General features: G+C 40.2%; 1 protein-coding gene across 1 annotated transcript in view; it reads right to left on the bottom strand.

The window, feature by feature from the left end:
- Positions 1-22786, bottom strand: part of UNC5D (unc-5 netrin receptor D) — a 249009-nt gene that overhangs the window by 49765 nt on the left and 176458 nt on the right. Inside the window, exons 10-11 of the mRNA XM_033225271.1 lie at positions 18845-19222; positions 10958-11042 (exon numbers count right to left, since the gene is read on the bottom strand). Coding sequence (XP_033081162.1) covers positions 10958-11042; positions 18845-19222 — 463 coding nt within the window. The remainder of the gene's footprint in view (positions 1-10957; positions 11043-18844; positions 19223-22786) is intronic.

Below are 22786 nucleotides of genomic sequence, written 5' to 3'. Positions count from 1 at the left end.
ACTTCTCTAAGTAACATGTGTATTAATAAGCAAAGATGTCAGGTTGGGGCGCTGATTAGCAGTAACTGGAAATAATGTTATAGGTCATCAAGCCATTATAGTCCATCCATTGGGGCAGGAAAAGGAGCACTTAGAACAGTGGATTATTACAAGCAACAAGTTCAATTCACTGAGGATAGAAACATATGGATGTTCTATTAAAGGGCTTAAAGATCTGGGTCACCCACACGCTATTATCTGAAATAGGATCACAGAAAGAAAGATGGCATATGGGGTTGGGGTGGGAGAGGAATTATATACACACTGGAATGAGTATCTGAATTTGCTGAAATTTGAGCAACACCACACAGAGAGATTACCCTGTTTGCATATGTTAAACGGCTTTAGTTTACACACACTTTCATAGGGTGTTTACCAATTAATATACTAAAGGAATCACAAATCGTGTAAATCACCAGTTCCTAGACACAATTTAAGCCTAGTCTTTCATGCAGTGTCAGGCTTGCATTTAGCTTGTCTTTTTAGAAGAAGTGAGATAGTGAGATGGTGGCTCATTGAAAGTGCCTTAAAAATGAATGAGAGTGAGGAGGATGGGAGAAGAGTGGGACTATGTATCATGCTGCTGGGGCATTTTTTATATCCACTATGTTGTTTATCCACTTACATTTTGAACAGAGAAAACAGCATTTCTGGGGTAATCTGAAACCTATTTCACAGAATCCTTTTATTTTAGGCTGGGGAGGGGCTCAGGAGTTATGAGGCCAACACTTTCTTTGCTCAGATGCATGGCATGGGGTCGGTGACCCAACCAAAGTCATATCTCAACTTTGTGGCAGAGCTGGAACCACAGTCTACTGCTCTGTTAGTCATGGTTGGGATAGGTAGGCAGTGGAAGGAAGAAGGAATGTGTTCCCTGGGATATATTCTCCAAACCCGGAGTTTAAATTAAAATGTTGGCATGGGAATGAAGACTGGATTCATAGACACTAAACAAAACCAGAGGAAAGCAGGGCCCTGAGGTACAGAGCGGGGTCAAAATAGAAGCTTGTATTAGTTTCCCATTACTGTCACAGCACAGACTTACTGGCTTAAAACGCAAATTATCCCACAGTTCTCTAGGTCAGAAGTCTAACTGAGCTAATATGAAGGCTGTCAGGAGGCTTGTGCTCCTTCTGAAGGTTCCAGGAGAATCTAGTTTCTAGAGGCTGCCTGCATTCCTTGGCTCAAGGTCCCTTCTTCCATCTTCAAGCGATACCTTCAAATCTGTCTTTCCCTCTGATATTCCTACCTTCCTCTCCTAAGGACCCTTATGTTAGGTCTATTTGGAGAGTCCAGGATAATCTCTCCTTCTCAAGGTCTTTGATCTTAATTACATCTGCAAATTCCCCTTTGTATGCTTGTAAATTCACAGGTTCTAGGAACTAGGACATCTCTAGGGAGCCAGCTTTCTGCCTTCTGCCAGAATTTTCATCCCTTGAGATCCCCCTGGGACTGTCTCCTGAGCCACCGTTGTCTCTCAGACACCACACAATCCAACAAAGGTATCTGTTCACTTTAGGGCTATCTTCATTGTTTCAGTTTCCAGAACCCCACTGTAATTTGCAGAGCGAAGCTCCATATTTGTATATAACTTTATGGAGTCCTGGGAAGTTGTTATGGTTTAAAGATTATAACTGCAGGGAATAGGAGGTTGATTGTCCAGGTTTTCAGAGGGCTCTGTGGATTGTCTTAGAAAGTGTGGGGGCTGTCTCCATGTGGGCTGGTGTCTTTGGGTATTTTTATTAGGCTGTAACAAAGTGAAGTGGAAAGGATTATATATATTAAATATCTTGATAGGACAGGTTATTTCTACTTCCAGCATGGGCAATAAAAGAGATGGCACATACAAATAAAAATAATTACAGTATGTGGTGCTCCTTTACAATGTGCAATCAAACTCATGGACCAATGACTTTCCTCTTATTGAATTAAGGTACACCTTCCATTCAGATCTATTAACAACATTCACAAACCATTGTTATCTTGTCAATGGCATCTTTAATTAAAGACTCCTCTGGGCCACTCTAATCATTTCATATTGTGAGTGTCCATGGTCTTCAAATGCACTCTGATTAAGATGATGGCAATTTTTATTTACATGTGTTTACTTGTGGACCAAGGGGGTGTGAGGTGAGGAGGAACAGCACGGAGAAATGCTTCCTTCCAAAAAGAGCAGGTCTTGAAATGACAATGCCATTTTTAAAAATTTTGTTCCTCTCCCTCTTTTTCTATCTCTTCCTCTGCTCATTTTTTTTTTTTTTTTGGTTGGGGGTGGTGGTGGGTTAATGGCATTATATTATAACCTCAATGACTCTGTGAAGAAATCATCATGATTTCACTGGGGAACAGAGTACAATCTTCAGTTAAAGGTGCATTAACCCTTCTAGGCCACTAAGATACCATTTGATAAATTGCCCTTTTTGTTACACTGCATGGCACTGGTAGCCTGAAAGAATTAACGTATTTCCCAAATGGCAGCAATTTACTCCCCCTTGCACTAACACAAAAAGCCCCCTTTGTTACCTGGGAAGCATCTTTCCTCAGTGATTCTCTCTATGCCTGGTATAGAGTTCATTAATGCCAAATCTCTTGGAAAAAATAGGTATATACTGTCAACTGGATTCTTCCAAGACAAAAGACAGATTTCTAAGTCTCACAGCAACAAAACATATTCAAATCCCTAATTGATCATTTAATGCAAATGATGACAGGGACGATTTATGCATTTTCATCCATCACTAGCAAGAAAAGCCTGACAAAATGGACAGGGAGAAAACTTGTTTAAGGCAGCATAAGGTTGACTGACCTGCCCTGCTTGACTGGTCACTGATTTCCTAATCTTAACACCAGCCCACGTCGAGTCTACTGTTTAGACTCATACGATATACCTTTAGAGTATAAATCACATGCCAGAGCGTTGTGAGAAATAGAGATAGACTCAAAGGAATTGATGCAGGGAGTTATTTGTATCTTCATGAGGCTCTTGGTTTTAAAGCCAACTATTAATATGTTTGCTGTAATTGAATTAATCTTTCCTCTGAAAGTCTAGGACTATGTTAGCAACCAAAAGAGTCTAGGACTGTGTTAGCAACAAAAAGAGATGAACTCTACATCACTGGGACAGAGCTAAAGCAAATTCCATGCACTTCAGAGAATTTCTGTCTTCTATGTAATAAAAAAAAGTAAGACCAGGTATAAGAGGATGATTTCCAAATGTAGCTTTTAAACAGTACTTCATAGTTTGCACCAGACTTCTCAGCTATCAGGTCATTTTATCATCCTCACCAAAATCTGAAAGCAAAGTTACTAATATATAAAATTGGTAGATGATAAAACTGAGGCCTAGAGAAAGAGAATGATTTGTTCAAGGTTACACACACAGGCTGTTGCTGAGGGGAGATTGGAACCCAAGACTTCTGAATTCCTGTGTCCTCTCCACTCAACCATGCTATATCATTTCTGAAATTTTTTTTTCTTTTTGAGATAGAGTTTCACTCTTGTTGCCCAGGCTGGAGTGCAATGGCTTGATCTTGGCTCACTACAACCTCCGCCTCCCGGGTTCAAGTGATTCTTCGGCTTCAGTCTCCCTAGTAGTTGGGATTACAGGCACACACCACCACGCCCCGTTAATTTTGTATTTTTAGTAGAGACGGGGTTTCTCCATATTGGTCAGGCTGGTCTTGAACTCCCAACCTCAGGTGATCCGCCCACCTCAGCCTCCCAAAGTGCTGGGATTACAGACATGAGCCACCAAGCCCAGCTGAGATTTTTTATCTCTTATGCGGTGTCAATGCTGAAGTCTGCATTATTTTCCTGACAAATTATTTCTGTTATCAGTTCACTTCAATGAGTTCCAGGACCAGCATATTCTTACTTCGGAAGGCAAAGAAAACAAAGAAAGGCAGACGATTTTGCCTTGAATGAAGCAGGCAGGCATAATTATGCCGAATATCATGACATCTTACTAGTTAAATGAGATTATGGCCACATGCTCTGGCAAAAGCTGATGTGGGATTTCGATTCAACAGTCATTTTTTTGTTCAGATTATAAATATTCTTTTTTCCTTCTTTATTAATTCTTCAGTCATTCTTTTTCCCTACCCTTTTTCTTGTAAGTCAAAGAGCTATGTTTATTCCCTGGAAAGAAATCCAAAGTTGCTCCCAGAGCAACTATTATCACAAACTCTCAAGTGACCTTCAGTCAGCAAATCTCTCTCTCCTAATTAATCATCAGTTTCCGAGCCAGAATTCTGGGAATTATCTTCAATTCCTTCATCACACATTAAAACACACACACACAGACACACACACAGAGCAGATCTTGCCAAGTTTCTCCCCAAGTCTATCTCAAAACTCCCTGCTGAGAGCAAAGTGGGGATTAGAGAATAGATTTAGCAACATTAAAAACTAGAGACAAGGGCACTCAAAAGTAGAGTGACTATAAATTATTGACCAAATTGAGATACTTTTGAAGAGGAAAAGAAACACTATTAATAATTGTGCCAAGGAAAATAAAACATAGTTTCACTGTGCTCTCAAGGAGGGTGCTTATCTGGTAAAGATTTGAACTTGGGCAGTATCAGTGGAGATGAAACAGCATCTATCTAAAATATAAGCATGACCAAAATTTAAGCCTCATTCACCCCTACCCACCAGATAAATTGGATATTCTCTGGATGGCAAACTTGCTACATGATCTAGTCCTTATTTTATCAGCCTCATTTCCTGTCACTCTTCCTTCCTTTTTTCTTTTTCTTTTCTTTCTTTTTTTTTTTTTTGAGATGGAGTTTTGCTCTTGTTGGCCAGGCTGGAGTGCAATGGCACCATCTCAGCTCACTGCAACCTCCGCCTCCCAGGTTCAAGCAATTCTCCTGCCTCAGCCTCCCTAGTAGCTCGGATTACAGGCATGTGCCACCACGCCCAGCTAATTTTGTATTTTTAGTAGAGATGGGGTTTTTCCATGTTGGTCAGACTGGTCTCAAACTCCCCACCTCAGGTAATCTGGCCACCTCGGCCTCCCAAAGTGCTGGAATTACAGGCGTGAGCCACTGCGCCCGGCCCTACACTCTTCCTTTCACATTTTGCTCTGCTTTGCTTAGTTTCCAAAATATGTGATGCTATTTATACCTCTGTGCCTTTGAACACACCACTCCCTTGGAAAGGAACCCCTTTAACTCTTTTAGTTTATAAGACAACTGTTACTTCTCTGAAACTTTCCCTGAGGCTTTAAACAGGGTCCATCCTTTCGCTCTGGTCACCGTATATACCACACTGCAATATGATCATTCATTTAAATAACTGGGTTTGCTAATGGGGCTTAACCTATTATGGTATGAAATATATCAGCTATGGTTTTGGTTTTCCTAGTAATTGTTAACAAATATGCTTGGTAAACCATCCATAGTAGCAGGGTCCCTTGAAGACATTTTATTTTTCTTATATAACTGTTCAGTAACATCTGGTTATTAAAATAGTGTAATTTGGTTTTTAAGACTCCTTTTTCTTTCATTGTCGTTTGAGACAGGGTCTCGCTCTATAGCCCAGGTTGGAGTGAAATGGTGCAATCTTGGCTCATGGCAGCCTTCATCTCCCATTCTCAAGCCATCCTCCCACCCCAGCCTCCTGAGTAGCCGTGACTACATGCCCGACTAATTTTGTTTCATTTTATTTTTATTTTCTATACAGACAAGGTCTCACTTGTTGCCCAGGCTGGTCTCAAACTCCTGGGCTTGGCAGCAGGAGAGGGTGTGTTACCTTCTGAAAAATCAAGGCCCTCAAAGGTGCCAGGAAAAGCATACACAGTTTCATATTTTACTGAGATGGGCAGTTTAGAATGGCCATGAATGTCTGCTATAACATAAAGAATAGTTCACTATGAACAGATTAATATCATAAAAACTCCATTCTTATTAAGAGAATGACCAGCTGGCCCATCTTTTAATCTCATTACTAAAAGATATATACCTGCTTTCTTTTTACTCTTTTGGAGATGAGGTCCTCTCAAATAGTCCAAGGACATTTCTGAGTGCTTAGGTCTGCATGATATATGAGGAGGTGTGTGTATGTGTGTTTACAATTTTGTTGTGTGGTTTTTGCTACTGGGGAAGAAAAATCACAGTGATCTCCACAGTAATGGCTTATACTGCAGTGTTTGTGAGCCCATTACTGGGAATGAAATTCTATCCTTTCTTCTCCAATTTCCAGAGCTAGATTCTTTTTGCCTTTCTAGCCTTGTATTTGCTCTTATTTCAAGGCTTGCTATTAAAGCCATGGTACCATCTAAGTACCATAAAAAAGATAATGTTTTCTATTATGACCATCTCTACCTTCTCAATCCTTACCCCAAAATGTGTCTACTGGGCAGATCATACCATCTAACAGAAGTGGTTGAAATGTCCCATCTGGGCTGAGCCCAAATTTAAAAATATGTGTTCTTTTGTAAATTCTTCAATAAGATGACTTACAACATTTCCAATTTTAGTCTAAGCATTTGGTCAGGAGTATCCACATGACAGTGTAATTGGAAAAATAAATGAATGTTTGCCTTTGGTTTCATTTTATTGCTTTTCAGAAGAAATCCCCATATAATAATTTTCAGGTCCAGTTCTCTCCTCTCCAACCATGGGGTCAGGGGTGGGGTGCAAAAGGAGAGCGGGGAGGGGAGAGGAGAGGAGAGGGGTAGTGGGAACTTCCTGCTTTGTCTGTATCATTCTCTTATTGTAATGTCAGTGAAAAGAACCTCTGAAATGAGATTGATTTTTTAATCCCGTTTGAATGCCTTAATTTTATAAAAATGATCTAAAGGCTGGGCACACGCTGGTTTATGCCTGTAATCCCAGCACTTTGGGAGGCCAAGGCGGGTGGATCACCCGAGGTCAGGAGTTCGAGACCAGCCTGGCCAATATGCCCTCTACTAAAAATACAAAAATCAGCTGGGTGTGATGGCGGGTGCCTGTAATCCCAGCTACTCAGGAGGCTGAGGCAGAGAGAATCACTTGAACCTGGGAGGCAGAGGTTGCGGTGAGCCGAGATGGCGCCACTGCACTCCAACCTGAGCAACAGAGACTCTATCTCAAAAAAAAAAAAAAAAAAAAAGATCTAAAGTGCGTAGAATAAAATTTCCCCTCCCTCAAAAACATTCCCAATAAAATGTAAAAAAAGAAAAAAGAAATACCCCGACTGGGCCGGTGGCTCACGCCTATAATCCCAGCACCTGGGGAGGCTGAGGCAGGTGGATCACCTGAGGTCAGGAGTTTGAGACCAGCTTGACCAACATGGAGAAACCCCATCTCTACTAAAAATGTAAAATTAGCCAGGCATGGTAGCACATGCCTTTAATCCCAGCTACTAGGTAGGCTGAGGCAGGAGAATCGCTTGGACCCGGAAGGTGGAGGTTGTGGTGAGCTGAGATCACGCCATTGCACTCCAGCCTGGACAACAAGAGCAAAACTGTCGAAAGAAAGAAAGAAAAGAAAGAAAAGAAAAGAAAAGAAAGAAAGGAAGGAAGGAAGGAAGGAAGGAAGGAAGGAAGGAAGGAAGGAAAGGAAGGAAGGAAAGAAGGAAGGAAGGAAAGAAGGAAGGAAGGGAAGAAAGGAAGGAAGGAGGGAGGGAAATGCCCCAAATCTTTCAAATTAAAGTTTGGGAAATGAGACAGGCTATTTTTTTTTTTTTTTTTTTTTTTTTTTTTTGAGAGTCGTTACTGCTGTTTTCCTCCCCTGCAGCGGGAGTAAAACCCTGTGGAGGGGAGGAGGCCACATCTAGCATGGATGGCTTACATACCCTTGACCCAGGAGAAGCCCCAGGGCTTCTCACCAGTAGGCTAATTCTGACAGCTTCAATTTCATGCCATGGCCTTTGTGTCAGGCCACTCCAGTACCTGTTCCTACAATGTAGCTAAATATCCTCTATGTTATAAATGGGATAATGCATTAAACCAACTCTTTGCCTGTGGCAAGGCCTGGGCTACCATTGGAAGGATGGTATTGAATGCAATGTTCTGGCATCAGGGTGACTTTAAAGGAGGAAAAAAATCACTGGGTTTAGACCCCTCTACCCTTCAAACCTCTATAGAAAACTATAGGAAAATGCATTGTGGAGGAAGGGAATCATTGAGTTATAGACCTTACTGCTTTGTCTGGCTAATTCCTATTCATCTTTTAAGACTCAGTTCAATGACATCTCCAGGAAGCCATCCTCACCCCTCTACACCTCTTTAACCCAATTTTTAGAATGGATTCAAGGCCCTGATTAAACATACCAGTCCCACTTCAATTACATCACTACCCTGCTATATTGGGGCTGTAACTCAGACATGGGCAACAGAAATGTATAGTCAATAGGAAAAATGGAGCAGAATTTAATTTCAATACAGCATAAAGATGTGGTTTGGAAGATCCTACTGTGCTCTGTGTGTGTGGAGGTGATGGAGAGTTCATAAATCCAGTTCTCAGGATGAACTAAGAGGGAGGAAACCATGGTGGCTCTAGAGATAAAGATGAAAGGAACTGAGCAGTGCATTCCAGCTCCACGAACTTTGAGGAAAATGGGCCTTGTTCTCAGCACAAGTTCAGGATGGTAGACATACAGCCCAAAATGAAAATGGATTTTCAAGTGATATTACAAAGAAAAGATGACACACTGGCCTTTTCCTGATTAATCACAAGATTAAAAGCTGAAAAACCAGACCCAAGCAGCCTCCTTACATAGATGAAATAATACACTCTAGCTTAAAAAGAAGTAGTAGAAGGGTATTTGCTATTTTCAGTGTTTTTCTAAGTAGTTGTGAGCTATCAAAAGGGAGTGAGGCTTGTCAAGGAAGGTAAATGGCTTTTAGCCCAGTGACAGGTCATTTCCTTAGAGATAACATCTGGGAAGGTTTCAGCTCCCTGAAAAGGAATATGCAGCTTCCTCTAATTTTGTTGTTTTCATAGTTTAGTAGAGAGAAAAAATCATACCTTACAGATCTAAAGTGTTAGATAAGGTTCTTCTGTTTCTGTCCACCTTCCTCGACAGCAGTAGACACAGAAGGATAAACCAAACTGGTTACCATGGAGCTTACAAAGCTTTCAAGGGGTGACCACAGGAGGCCAACCTGTATTTTGAGATCTTTGGGCTCTTGCGAGTTCTAGGTATTCCTCACTCTTACTTTAAAATTGCAGGTAAGTTGTAAATGAGGTGCCTTGGAAAATGCGAAATTGCCGTAAGTTGGTTCTCATGTAATGAAGTGGATGACGCTGGGGATGGATTTGAGAGGAATAAGCTCAACACAGGCTCAGTGGATCAATTACAACCAAGGGATGGGGATGCAGAGCTAGGAGTGTATAGGAAGCTGTGATTCAGGGAAGGCGGACTGAATTATACCTCACGCTTAATTTTTGCAGCATGATATGTTTTAAAGCATATGTGTAATGGGCCATAACCACAAATTCAAATAAATATGGTTTCTTAAGTAAATCAACCCAATGGGTAAAAAAGGGGTGACTTCCATCCAGGGAACTCCATTTTTAGGTCTGCTTAAGTGACTAACCTAAGATTTTGGGTAAACTCTTCAAACTTTCTGAGCCTCTTTTCCCCACCAAGTGCCAAGTGAAGATATTTAGACATCAGCACTTTTTCAGATATACAAGTGAAGAATCTAGCTTTAGACAGCAGGGGAAATAATGTGGGATCCCAACATAGCACAACCTGCACACAAATCCCCTAAGAGCCAGCCTCACAACCAAATGGCAGAACCTTTTCTTCCATGCCTCTTGAGCCCTGTACAGCAGGAAGTTAAAACTACTGGGCACCAATAAATCCTTTAATAGAAATAGCTATCAAAATCTGTTTAAACCATCTGTTTCTCTGGCTATTTTTCCTCCCAGTGTTTTTCTTTCATGTGTTCTTTGCTAACAACAACCAAAAGAATCTATTCTAAAATAACCAAGATGTTATGACTAAAAATGCTAGAGGTATATATCTAGTTTATGAGAGAAATTGCTTTCTGAAGAGGAGTTAGGTTTATCTTGTGTGGAGGAAGACAACATTTCCAAAAATACTATACTTGGACTAAAAAAATAACCAACTACTTTCATTAAAAGGGAATGCAACAAGATTTGTATTTGTTCCTGTAATTGAATTTAATGCTGCTGAAATTTGTCAGGCCTGAAAGCAGTTGAAGTTTCAGATCATATTTTTACATTGGTGAAAATTGCCTAAGAAATTGTCTCTCAGGCAGTACAGAGTAGGTCTTCTGCTAAACTTAAAAGGATCACGAATCAATCATTGTATGTACTTGCCTAAGGCTTAGCACCTGTGAGTGCCTCTGGGGATATTTTCTTTGGAGAGGAAGACTCTGTGAGACGCTCACTGTTTATGGAGTGGCCCTACTTCTGACCTGTCTAACAATTCACTCTTTTCCATTTGGTGTCTCTTGTGTAGAGACTGGTGACCATAAAAATGTGGAGTCATGTATAGTTTCATTTCAGCCAATAGTTTTGCAACTGTTTTTTTCCTTTCTAGAGTCAAGGAGTTTATGATCTCATCTATACACCTCTAAGTCTCATTCTCTTAATAGTTTCAGATTTTCTACAGAAGTTCCATTCCATATTTAAAATGTCTTTTTTGTTGTTGTTGTTGAGATGGAATCTCACTGTCGCCCAGGCTGAAGTGCAGTGGCACGATCTTGGCTCACCGCATCCTCTGCCTTCCAGATTCAAGTGATTCTCTAGCCTCAGCCTCCTGAGTAGCTGGGATTACAGGCATGCATCACCATGCCTGGCTACTTTTTTTGTAACCTAAGTAGAGACAGGCTTTAGCCATGTTGGCCAGGCTGGTCTCAAACTCCTGACCTCAAGTGATCTGCCTGCCTCAGCCTCCCAAAGTACTGGGATTAGAGGCATGAGCCACTGTCTTTAATATGCCATTCTCTGTCTCTCACCTGGGTTCACCTTGGTTGATGGACATATAAATCTCCCAAGAATTCTCCTCTGGGATGGCACCGTGTGGTATGAGTAAGCTCACCCCTAAAATGGAAAAAGCCAACAGGTTATTCATAGAGTTTTCCAATTATCTTGAAGTTCCTCACTCAAGCATCTTACAGATACCTGGAAAACAAGCTACTTTCTCATGGCAATTTATGAAATCTCAATCCTTGGAAAGTTTAAGGTTCAAGATTATAACAGGAAAAACATTGTTTTATAACAGTGACATAAAGAAGGGCATATTATTCAACTGAGTACTCAAATTACTTTTTTTAAATTTTAAGTCATCCCAGCATTAATTATTTTAAAAGATTGAGTGTTCTAAGACCAGGCAGTATTAAACATATCTGAGAATGTAAGAGTTTATCCACGCGTCAATTAATCTGCTCCAAAATTTTAAAAAGATATTTCTCTATTTGTTTATTTCCTGCAAACCTACATGAAATGATGGGGAGGAAGCTGTCTTACCAATGGTGCATCTGGAAGCAAGTTGAAGGTGGTACTCAGTGGGGTGTGGCATTTTGTCAAGAAAAACAGAAAGTGAAAGTATCTGATGTGCTCAGGAGCCTTATAGGTTATTGCACAACCAGTATGACCCTTTCTAGAAAATAAGCTAGAAAGGGTTAGGTGAAAGGTTACTTAACCAGAGTCATGTCAATGTCAGATTGAAAAAACTAGCAGCCTTCCTTACATAAAATCATACAATGCAGGAAGGGAAGGCACAGGAAGCCACATCTCACTGCCTCTTAAACGTCCTCTCTTTCCTCTTAAACGCTATGAAGAAAATACTGCACCTTGGCCAAGAGAGAAGAGTCTAAGGAGGGCAGGGATTCTCTTTAATGTAGCTTTACATTAAATGAAGAACAGAAATTATAACAAACTGTCTCTCAGACCACAGTGCAATTAAACTAGAACTCAAGACTAAGACACTCAATCAAAACTGCTCAACTACATGGAAACTGAACAACCTGCTCCTAAACAACTACTGGGTACATAACAAAATGAAGGCAGAAATAAAGATGTTCTTTGAAACCAATGAGAACCAACATACAACATACCAGAATCTCTAGGACACATTTAAAGCAGTGTGTAGTGGGAAATTTATAGCACTAAATGTCCACAAGAGAAAGCTGGAAAGATCTAAAATTGACACCCTAACATCACAATTAAAAGAACTGGAGAAGCAAGAGCAAACACATTCAAAAGCTAGCAGAAGGCAAGAAATAACTAAGATCAGAGCAGAACTGAAGGAGATAGAGACACAAAAAACATTCCAAAAAATCAATGAATCCAGGAGCTGGTTTTTTGAAAAGATCAACAAAATTGATAGACCGTTAGCAAGACTAATAAAGAAGAAAAGAGAGTATAATCAAATAGACACAATAAAGAATGATAAAGGGGATATCACCACCGACCCCACAGAAATACAAACTACCATCAGAGAATACTATAAACACCTCTACACAAATAAACTAGAAAATCTAGAAGAAATGGATAATTTCCTGGACACTTACACTCTCCCAAGACTAAACCAGGAAGAAGTTGAATCCCTGAATAGACCAATAGCAGGCTCTGAAATTGAGGGAATAATTAATTGCCTACCAAAAAAAAGTCCAGGACCAGATGGATTCACAGCCGAATTCTATCGAGGTACAAGGAGGTACAAGAGGTACAAGGAGGAGTTGGCACCATTCCCTCTGAAATTATTCCAATCAATAGAAAAAGAGGGAGTCCTCCCTAACTCATTTTACGAGGCCAACATCATCCTGACACCAAAGCCTGACAGAGATACAGCAAAAAAAGAGAATTTTAGACCAATATCCTTGATGAACATCGATGCAAAAATCCTCAATAAAATACTGGCAAACAGAATCCAGCAGCACATCAAAAAGCTTATCCACCATGAACAAGTGGGCTTCATCCCTGGGATGCAAGGCTGGTTCAACATACGCAAATCAATAAACGTAATCCAGCATATAAACAGAACCAAAGACAAAAACCACGATTATCTCAATAGATGCAGAAAAGGCCTTTGACAAAATTCAACAGCGCTTTATGCTACAAACTCTCAATAAATTCGGTATTGATGGAATGTATCTCAGAATACTAAGACCTTTTTTATGACAAACCCACAGTCAATATCATACTGAATGGGAAAAAACTGGAAGCATTCCCTTTGAAAACTGGCACAAGACAGGGATGCCCTCTCTCACCACTCCTATTCAACATAATGTTGGAAGTTCTGGCTAGGGAAATCAGGCAAGAGAAAGAAATAAAGGGTATTCAGTTAGGAAAAGAAGAAGTCAAATTGTCCCTGCTTGCAGATGACATGATTGTATATTTAGAAAATCCCATCATCTCAGCCCAAAATCTCCTTAAGCTGATAAGCAACTTCAGTAGTCTCAGGATACAAAATCAATGTGCAAAAATCACAAGGATTCTCATACACCAGTAAGAGACAAACAGAGAGCCAAATCATGAATGAACTCCTGTTCACAATAGCTTCAAAGAGAATAAAACACCTAGGAATCCAACTTACAAGGGATGTAAAGGACCTCTTCAAGGAGAACTACAAACCACTGCTCAGTGAAGTAAAAGAGGACACAAACAAATGGAATAACATACCATGCTCTTGCATAGGAAGAATCAATATTGTGAAAATGGCCATACTGCCCAAGGTAATTTATAGATTCAATGCCATCCCCATTAAGCTACCAACGACTTTCCTCACAGAATTGGAAAAAACTGCTTTAAAGTTCATATGGAAACAAAAAAGACCCCGCATTGCCAAGACAATCCTAAGCCAAAAGAACAAAGCTGGAGGCATCATGCTACCTGACTTCAACCTATACTACAAGGCTACAGTAACCAAAACAGCATGGTACTGGTACCAAAACAGAGATATAGACCAATGGAACAGAACAGAGCCCTCAGAAATAATACCACACATCTACAACCATCTGATCTTTGACAAACCTGAGAGAAACAAGAAATGGGGAAAGGATTCCCTATTTAATAAATGGTGCTGGGAAAATTGGCTAGCCATAAGTAGAAAGCTGAAACTGGATCCTTTCCTTACTCTTCATTCAAAAATTAATTCAAGATGGATTAGAGACTTAAATGTTAGACCTAAAACCATAAAAACCCTAGAAGAAAACCTAGGTAATACCATTCAGGACATAGGCATGGGCAAGGACTTCATGTCTAAAACACCAAAAGCAACGGCAACAAAAGCCAAAATTGACAAATGGGATCAATTAAACTAAAAAGCTTCTGCACAGCAAAAGAAACTACCATCAGAGTGAACAGGCAACCTTCAGAATGGGAGAAAATTTTTGCAATCTACTCATCTGACAAAGGGCTGATATCCAGAACCTATAAAGAACTCAATCAAATTTACAAGAAAAAAACAACCCCATCAAAAAGTGGGCAAAGGACAACATGAACAGACACTTTTCAAAAGAAGACATTCATATAGCCAACAGACACATGAGAAAATGCTCATCATCACTCACCATCAGAGAAATGCAAATCAAAACCATAATGAGATACCATCTCACACCAGTTAGAATGGCAATCATTAAAAAATCAGGAAACAACAGGTGCTGGAGAGGATGTGGAGAAATAGGAACACTTTTACACTGTTGGTGGGACTGTAAACTAGTTCAACCATTGTGGAAAACAGTCTGGCGATTCCTCAAGGATCTAGAACTAGAAATATCATTTGACCCAGCCATCCCATTACTGGGGATATTCCCAAAGGATTATAAGTCATGCTGCTATAAAGACACACGCACACGTATGTTTATTGCGGCACTATTCACAATTGCAAAGACTTGGAATCAACCCAAATGTCCACCGATGATAGACTGGATTAAGAAAATGTGGCACATATACACCATGGAATATTATGCAGCCAAAAAAACAGATGAGTTCGTGTCCTTTGTAGTGACACAGATGCAGCTGGAAACCATCATTCTCAGCAAACTATCGCAAGAACAGAAGACCAAACACTGCATGTTCTCACTCATAGGTGGGAATTGAACAATGAGATCACTTGGATACAGGAAGGGGAACATCACACACTGGGTCCTATTGTGGGGAGGGGGGAGGGAGGAGGGATAGCATTAGGAGATATACCTAATGTAAATGACGAGTTAATGGGTGCAGCACATCAACATGGCACATGTATACATATGTAACAAACCTGCACATTGTGAACATGTACCCTAGAACTTAAAGTATTAAAACAAAAAAAAGAAATGAAATAGAGAAACAGTAAGATCCTTACAATATAAAATCTCAAGACACCCTCCTATTCTTTGAGTAAGGCAGCTCTCGCCTTCTTTTCCTTTCATTAGAGCTAATGTAATCGCTCAGAAAACTTTCAGGTTGCTTATGATAATTTAACTCTAGAGATGGCAGGCTTTCCTGATCTCCTTCTAAGTGCCTGTTAGCAGCTATAAAAACAAAAAATGTAAACCTCATTGCAAAACAAGTTATTTATGATTCACATTATAAGCATTATTCAGTAATATGCTAGTTATCAGTATCTTTCACCAGCACTAAGAATAAGGCACATTTGAATCTTGGTTACAGCTTTGTAGCATGGAGATCCATTTATGTTCTGGATCTTAATGTCAACAGAACTATAATTGCCACACTTAGAGAGGCTCTTCCCTCTATTGTCTATTCTTCCTTAAATGTAGTTGCCAAATGAAGGGGCCTCCATTATAACCCTCCCTGCTGCTAACCACAAGTTGCAATACACAGGACATCCAGTGTGCTTGGAAGTCAACCCGAATACATGCCCTCGACATTCTGTCTTCTTTTTAGTTTGACTTAAAACTTCCTCTCTGCTGCTGCTCTTTCAGGCTGTCTAGGTCATTATGATGACAGAGACATGCAATCTGAATTCTTCCAAATTAGAAGTACAGGAAACTATCATCAAGCAATAATAATAATATTAAATCAATTACACTTATCACAATGCCACTCATGGAGCAGGAAGCCAATAAACACATCATGAAGATATAAATGAAACAGGATTCAAAATTCTTAGTAAAAATGCCAGGTTTCGAGACATGTTAGCTTCTGTAGATCATCATAGCCTGATGGCCAACTCTCATAACAAAACAGAAGATGTATGTGTGAGGAACATTGAGGAAGAGCTGTCTGTGCAGATCACACCTTATTCCTTTCAAGTCAGCTTAATTCTCTGTCTTTAGATTGAGACATTATTCAGAATACTCCTAAATTCAACCTGAATCTATAGGATCACTGGAGGTTTAAATGATTTTTCTCTCTTCAATCAGAAATGGTGTTATCTTTCAAACATACTTCTCCTGCTCCTCCTGCCCGAACATGCAAATACTACGTGGAGTCTGAAATAGTCATACACAAAGGCACATGGGGAGTGGCAAATTACAGATCGTGAAGAATGAGAGATACTCTGGGACAGCTTTATGCCTATGATCCCCTAAAGTAGAACTCATTTCAATATGTCATTCTCCAGTTATCTCTGATTAAAGAAAAATATAATACCCCCATACTCCACCTGCTACCCTGACAGCCTTTTATTTGATATGACCACAGAAGCACCAGTCTGAGCTTCCTGTTTTATATTTGGAATAATAAATAACTTCTAGAGTGTGGAGACCACCCTAACCTTTTGGAGAAATCACTGCCAGGCACCATACAACAACTTAGGATGGATGGCATTAGAGCAATCTAATCTCAGTGCCTTGCTTTCTTTATACTTTTGCTCCCTAGGGCATATTTTGCATTTATTTCCTGCAAATAACGTAGCATATGTTTTATTTCTCCACAGTTATTTTACATCAAACTCATTCCTAGTGAACAGCTTCAATCTTGTCCAACACTTCTTGTCAGGAGCTTTGAAAATGCCCCATTTCAGGGAGAAACTGTTTGGGAATCACTGACAATGCTGTCAGAACTTTTAGTTTTCAATATGAGTGCTGCTCAAGTCAGAGGTGAAGATAAATCTCTGGTTCATCATGATTTCATCTCGCTGTCTTTGATGAACAACAAACACCACCAATGAACAGGTTGGTCATGGCACTCCCTCTACACATGGATAAACAGATGTGCACACACACATACATACACTAAGAAAGGAGGATGCAAAGAGAGAGAAGGAGTAATGGGCAGTTTATCAACTAATAACCACTGAGAGCCTTGTGAGTGCCAAGCACGAGCTAGAAAGAGATAAGATAAATGCACAACTTAATGCACGGCTTTATATGATTCTGTATTTTTGTTTTTATGTCATTTTTTTTAGAGACAGCAACTTGCTATGTTGCCCTCGCTGGTCTCGAATTCCTAGACTCAAGTGATTTCCCCACCTCAGCCTCCTGAGTAGCTGGGACTACAGGTGTGTGCCACCACACCCTGCCAAACTTTGTATAATTCTGATACGTCCTATTCTTTTTGAGAGGGCAAGGGTGGTATTCTTTTTCTTTCCTCAGGACTCACATGTCTAGTTTATCAATTCTTACAGAAAAGTTAATTGGTAAACATGGCTGATTGACTCATTATCCATCAAGACTCCTATTTGCCAGTTACCAACTGGAAGAATTAAATCATGCATAGGCATTCACACATTGACACGCATACACATTTGAACCAAGACCCTTACCACATCCTAAAACACTGACCAAAGAAGATTTAGAGAATTAGAAATTTAAAAAACAAAACCTTTCAATTATGGTTGCCATTGAGAGCTATTTTGATGAAGTAAAATACGTTTTGAAATGAAGATTTTAAGGAAGTAATTGCTCTAAGGGAGAACAAGACAACATTCCTCAACTAGAAATGAATTTCAGTCTCCAGTCTCTAAGCTACTAGAGGAGTCAGTTAGCTAGAATGGTAGAATCAGACTAGTCCTACTACAGATTTTATTTATGGGATGAAATGCTTGATTTGAGAGGTTGGTTAGTTCCACCCTCCACAGATATAGAGACATCTGTCTAAACTATAATGTCCCTGACTCAGTGCTGACCTGTTGTTTGATAAACACAGATCCAACAGATTCTCTTCCTTCTTAGCAGCCAACAGATCACTACCTGCTTCAGTGCACTACGTAATTCTCATTGCTTAGAAATCCGAGCAGAAATTGACCTTGTCTACCATCCACTTAGGTCTTAGGCAGCAACTCTGAAAACTAATCCATAGAAAGGATATCATTTGGGCTGGATACCTTAAGTATCATGTCAAAACATCATGAAAATCTCCTCTCTTCCAGCCAAAAGGAGGAAAAAATATGTGAGAATTCATTATACTGACACAGCCCTGGAACTGAAGTTTGAATTCAAAAGAGCAACTCCACAATGACCCCACATGATTGCTCATCAGAGAGTAACACTATAGCAAGGGCTATGGAGTGTTCATTAGGTCAGTTACTGATGAGATGCCATTTCACTAAATTATCAAACTCATACATAAACCATGCTTACATGTAAACATGGGGCCCTGGTCTGTCATGCCAGAGAATTTTTTCAGTGCTTTCTGATCATGCCTAGGAAATACACTCCAAAGGGGCTTAAAGCCTGGGGACTACCCAAACCTTTCAGGCAAATATAGTTATCAGCTCTAATAGGGAACCAAAGGGAGCATTCAGTCCATGCTGAGATGAAGACTGCGAAATCTAATCTCAGCACTGGTTCTGGTTTGCTGTGTAAATCAAGTGGACTAGTGGAGCTGCAGTGTTTGCAGGTCTGATGAGGGGATGGTAAACATCATAAAATGAATCTGATGGGAAGTAACTGTGTAAAAATGAAACATTTATACGTTGGAAAACACACAAACACACACTGACCACCCACCTGTATTTGGCATTACTAAGCGCCCCCCTAAATGGCCAAAGACACCAGTTGTCCTCAGTTCTGTCCTTGTGGGGAGTGATGACAGATTTTGGATGTAGGGTGTTTTGTTTCTGGGATGCATTGTACTAAAGCTGTGGTTGTTTCCATGGGGAAAAGTCCTGGAATGATTCTTGCCATGGTACTCAGCTCTCTCAGACACTCCCAGGGAAACCATGAATGAGCTCTGGACTTTGACTTTGATGTCCGACAAAGGGTTAAAGAGTGAGGACTCTGTCATGAGCTCCTTGTCCAGAGGGTCCTGCAGACAGATGGGTCCACTGTATGTCCGGCTCACTGTCAGATCTGGCTGCATGGCAGAATTCAGGAGCAGGGAGTTACCTGGTAAAAGAAAATTGATCTGTCACTCAGAAACTAAAAGGCTTCTCAGTTACCCCTGTACTTCTGCCTCTACAAACTGTACAACAGCCTGCATGGGTGCCAGCGGTTCCAATCCAAGCTAGCTCTTCAGGCCCACCCTGCCAGGTTGGGTGCTAGTGACTAGAACTTTTGAATCAAGAGCCCTGGCTTCCACAGTCCATTCTCTAAATGGCACTGACCCAAAACTTTCACTTTCCAGAGATCTTTCCTTGCTATCTTTTCAAAACAAGTATTTCTGGCATTCTCTCTGGCAACGAACTCAGGTATTATTGTTTATGTGATTATTTCAACTGGCAAAGAGAAGCTAAAATAACAACAACAAAAAAAAAGTGGGGGGAGGGTGGAGAAAGATGTTTTGCAGTTGAGTTTTGAGCAAAAATAACATCTGTTCATTTTAAATGGCAAGCGATGACACAGCGCGGTGACTAGGTAGTGCTGTTTATAACAGAAGCTACTTTGATTCCAGTGCATTTCCTATGGAATTCTGCAGAGATTCTGGAGCTGGGGAGGAAATGATTTGTCCTCAGAGCAAAAGGGTCAGGGCACCTCATGAATCGCACCACATCTGAGTAGCCAATTTGCTCTAATAACCCATATGTCACTCTGTGAGGGAAAGAATGCACCAACCAGAGACAGTGAGAAGCTTAGATTCCACATAGGGAGCAGCTTAGCATGGTTTCCTTTCTGTCTCAAGGGAAAAAAAATATATAGCATCTTTGCAAAAACATGAGAAATTGGGCTTTGTCATCTGCTGGGGCTCACCAATTTTTTCCAAGCCAAATATTAAAAAGAAATGCTGTGATATTTTCTTGTGATGAAGTAATCTCATTTATTAGTAAATAACAAAATAACCCTCAGTCCCAAGCTTCCCACCCATATCAGTCTGTCAATGTGACATCTCAAATTGAAAGCCAAACCATATTAAACAATTTTCCTTTGGGGCCTGACAAAAATGTTTAAAGTGTGATCTTTTTGAAAATGCTGCAATTCTGGGCCATATTATATTAGCCTCTATTGTTTTTCCATTTTCATAATTTGCAGCAACGCCAGCAGGGAATCTATCACCCTGACTTTTCCCACCCCTTGTTCTGATGCTCTAAGAATCCAGAGTAATAGAGGAAAATACACAAATTGGATGAAGTAAATAATGCTATAAAGCTAAAGGATCCTTGATGATGCGTTTTTGTTTGTTTGTTTGTTTTTCATGCATGGGCATGTTGTATCAAGACCCAGGCACCATCAGGGAGCAGGGAGTTGTGCTTTCTAGCAGGTCTGCACTGAGTTCTACAGGTGACCACTTTGCTCCTGTTTATGGTCTTCCCAGGCAAGAAGCAGGACTAAAACCCATCTTAGATTAGAAAAGAGTTTAGAACAAGAGATTCCATGGAGACTTCAAAAGCCCAGATGCCTCAGTCACCTGGCTCTTTTATCTCAAGCCCTGGCCTCTGAAGTTTAATTTTTGACTACGCTTAGAAGATCTGCCTAGCCTAAGTGTCACAAGGAAGCAAAAATATTTACTAGAGTGAGATAGCACTTGAGTGGGAAATGCCTGATTCTGGATATATGTACATATGATAGCATCCAGGGTCAGAGAAAATCGGCTGCCAGCTTGACTGAAGTCTGACCAGCGCCAGTTACCCACCTCTGGTCACCCCAATCTTCTCTTTGGAAATCCTTTTACAAGTCCCTGGTCTGTTCTGTGTATGGCATTCTATTTAAAAGGCCCAGTATTCAACTTGCTGGGGCACTTGATGTATTGCTCAAAAATGGATCTCTCTAAGACAGTGGAGGTGAAAACCACATGATATCAGCATGAGGCAGATCACCATAATAAATACACAGAGAGTGACGTTTGCCAAAATACTTTGCTTGTATCATTAGTTCTGTGATATTCTTGGCCAAAAACAAAAGTAAAACAAAATGGCCAGATAAGTTTGGTAAGACTAATATAGTCTTAGAGATTCACAATACACATAAGTTGTGTTTAAGTGTACGCAAGTCAGCACTCCCCAGACACGTGTAGGCCAGGGATCCACCCCTCTCACCTGCTGCCTAGTGCTCCATGGAAGACGCTGGCAACCTGTGCTAGGGTAAGAGGAAACAACCAGCTTCTAGAACTCTATTCACCACATTTGTGAGCACCCATATGCCAAGGGCTTACCCATGTTGTTCCAGGTAATCTATCATCCTCACAAGAACACTTTGAGGTCAATGTTACTAACCCCATTTTATAGCTCTAAAACTTGAGACTAAGAGGATAACAGACTGACTGATAGCAGTTTTAGACTAAAATCTAACTTCAAAGCCTATGGTCTTATGCACAAAACTGTCTCTCACACTAATATTGCTCCTCTATTTTCAAGTGTTATGGTCTAAGATATTTTATTATTTGATGAAAATATGTTTCTAGTTTTTTTATGTAGCATAAAAATCAATTCTTGACCCAGTAGCTCATTCTTATAATCCCAGCACTTTCAGAGGCTAAGGTGGGAGGATCGTTGAGGTCACAAGTTCAAGACCAGCCTGAGCAACACAGTGAGACCCTGTCTCTAGAAAAAAAGAAATAAAACAAAAACTTAGCTTGGTGCAGCGACATGTGCCTGCAGTCCCAGCTGCTGAGGTGGAAGGATCACTTAAGCCCATGGGTAGGAGGCTACAGTGAGCTACGATTATACCACTGCACTCCAGCTTGGGTAATACCACTTAAAAAATCAGTTCTATATTTGGATTTATTTCCAATTCTCTACATATACTAAACTATATGTCCAGATGTAGGGGATGTGTCCCTTTTGAGGCCTAACTCTGAGGTGCCCAGAAGTGAATGGCAAGAGGGAAGGTACTCATCTCTCTGGCCATCTCTCAATTTTTTCCAGCATGTCTGTGTTTCCACTCCAGAAGCCTGTCTAGTCAATCACTGCCTTGCACTGAGACTTCCGGTTCCATGCTGTAGGCATCACTGATGCACAATAAACAGAAATAAAGGTGACGATATTGATGATGAGGGTCAAGGTAGAAAACTTCATCCTCTGAAAAGAGACAGTTTCATTTTTTTCTAAAATGAAAGCCGTGTATGTTTCATCCCCACCTTGCAATAAGGAATAGATTTGGTTCCTATAAGAGAATTAAATGACTCTGTTTTGAAAATGAGTATTGCTACAGTTTGACATGACAGATTTTCCTTCCCCCACAACTAAAGATTGCTTGGACTTGGCAACAGCTGAGAGTCATTTAGGCTGGAATTTCATTTTTTTCCCCCTGGCTAGCTGACCCATCATCTATTCTCTAAAATTTGTTTACTTATTTAAAATAGAAATAACAAAATTACTCCACTTCATAAATAGGGTAATAAATATACCTGGGAGGTTGTGATATAGGTGTTAGTCCTTGGTCTTGAATAATCAATACTTGGGTTAATTAAATTAAATATACATTCTCAAAAGGACATTTTTAAAAAGAAGTATAATTTGAAATAAAATAACTCATTAGGCTGACTGTACATCAAAAATGGAAATGCCTCATTGAAAA

Source organism: Trachypithecus francoisi, unplaced genomic scaffold (assembly GCF_009764315.1).
Source record: "Trachypithecus francoisi isolate TF-2019V2 unplaced genomic scaffold, Tfra_2.0 Contig01440, whole genome shotgun sequence".
NCBI classification, from domain to species: Eukaryota; Metazoa; Chordata; class Mammalia; order Primates; family Cercopithecidae; genus Trachypithecus; species Trachypithecus francoisi.
Note: the sequence above shows the minus strand (reverse complement) of the source record. Positions and strands in the feature narration are given on the sequence as shown.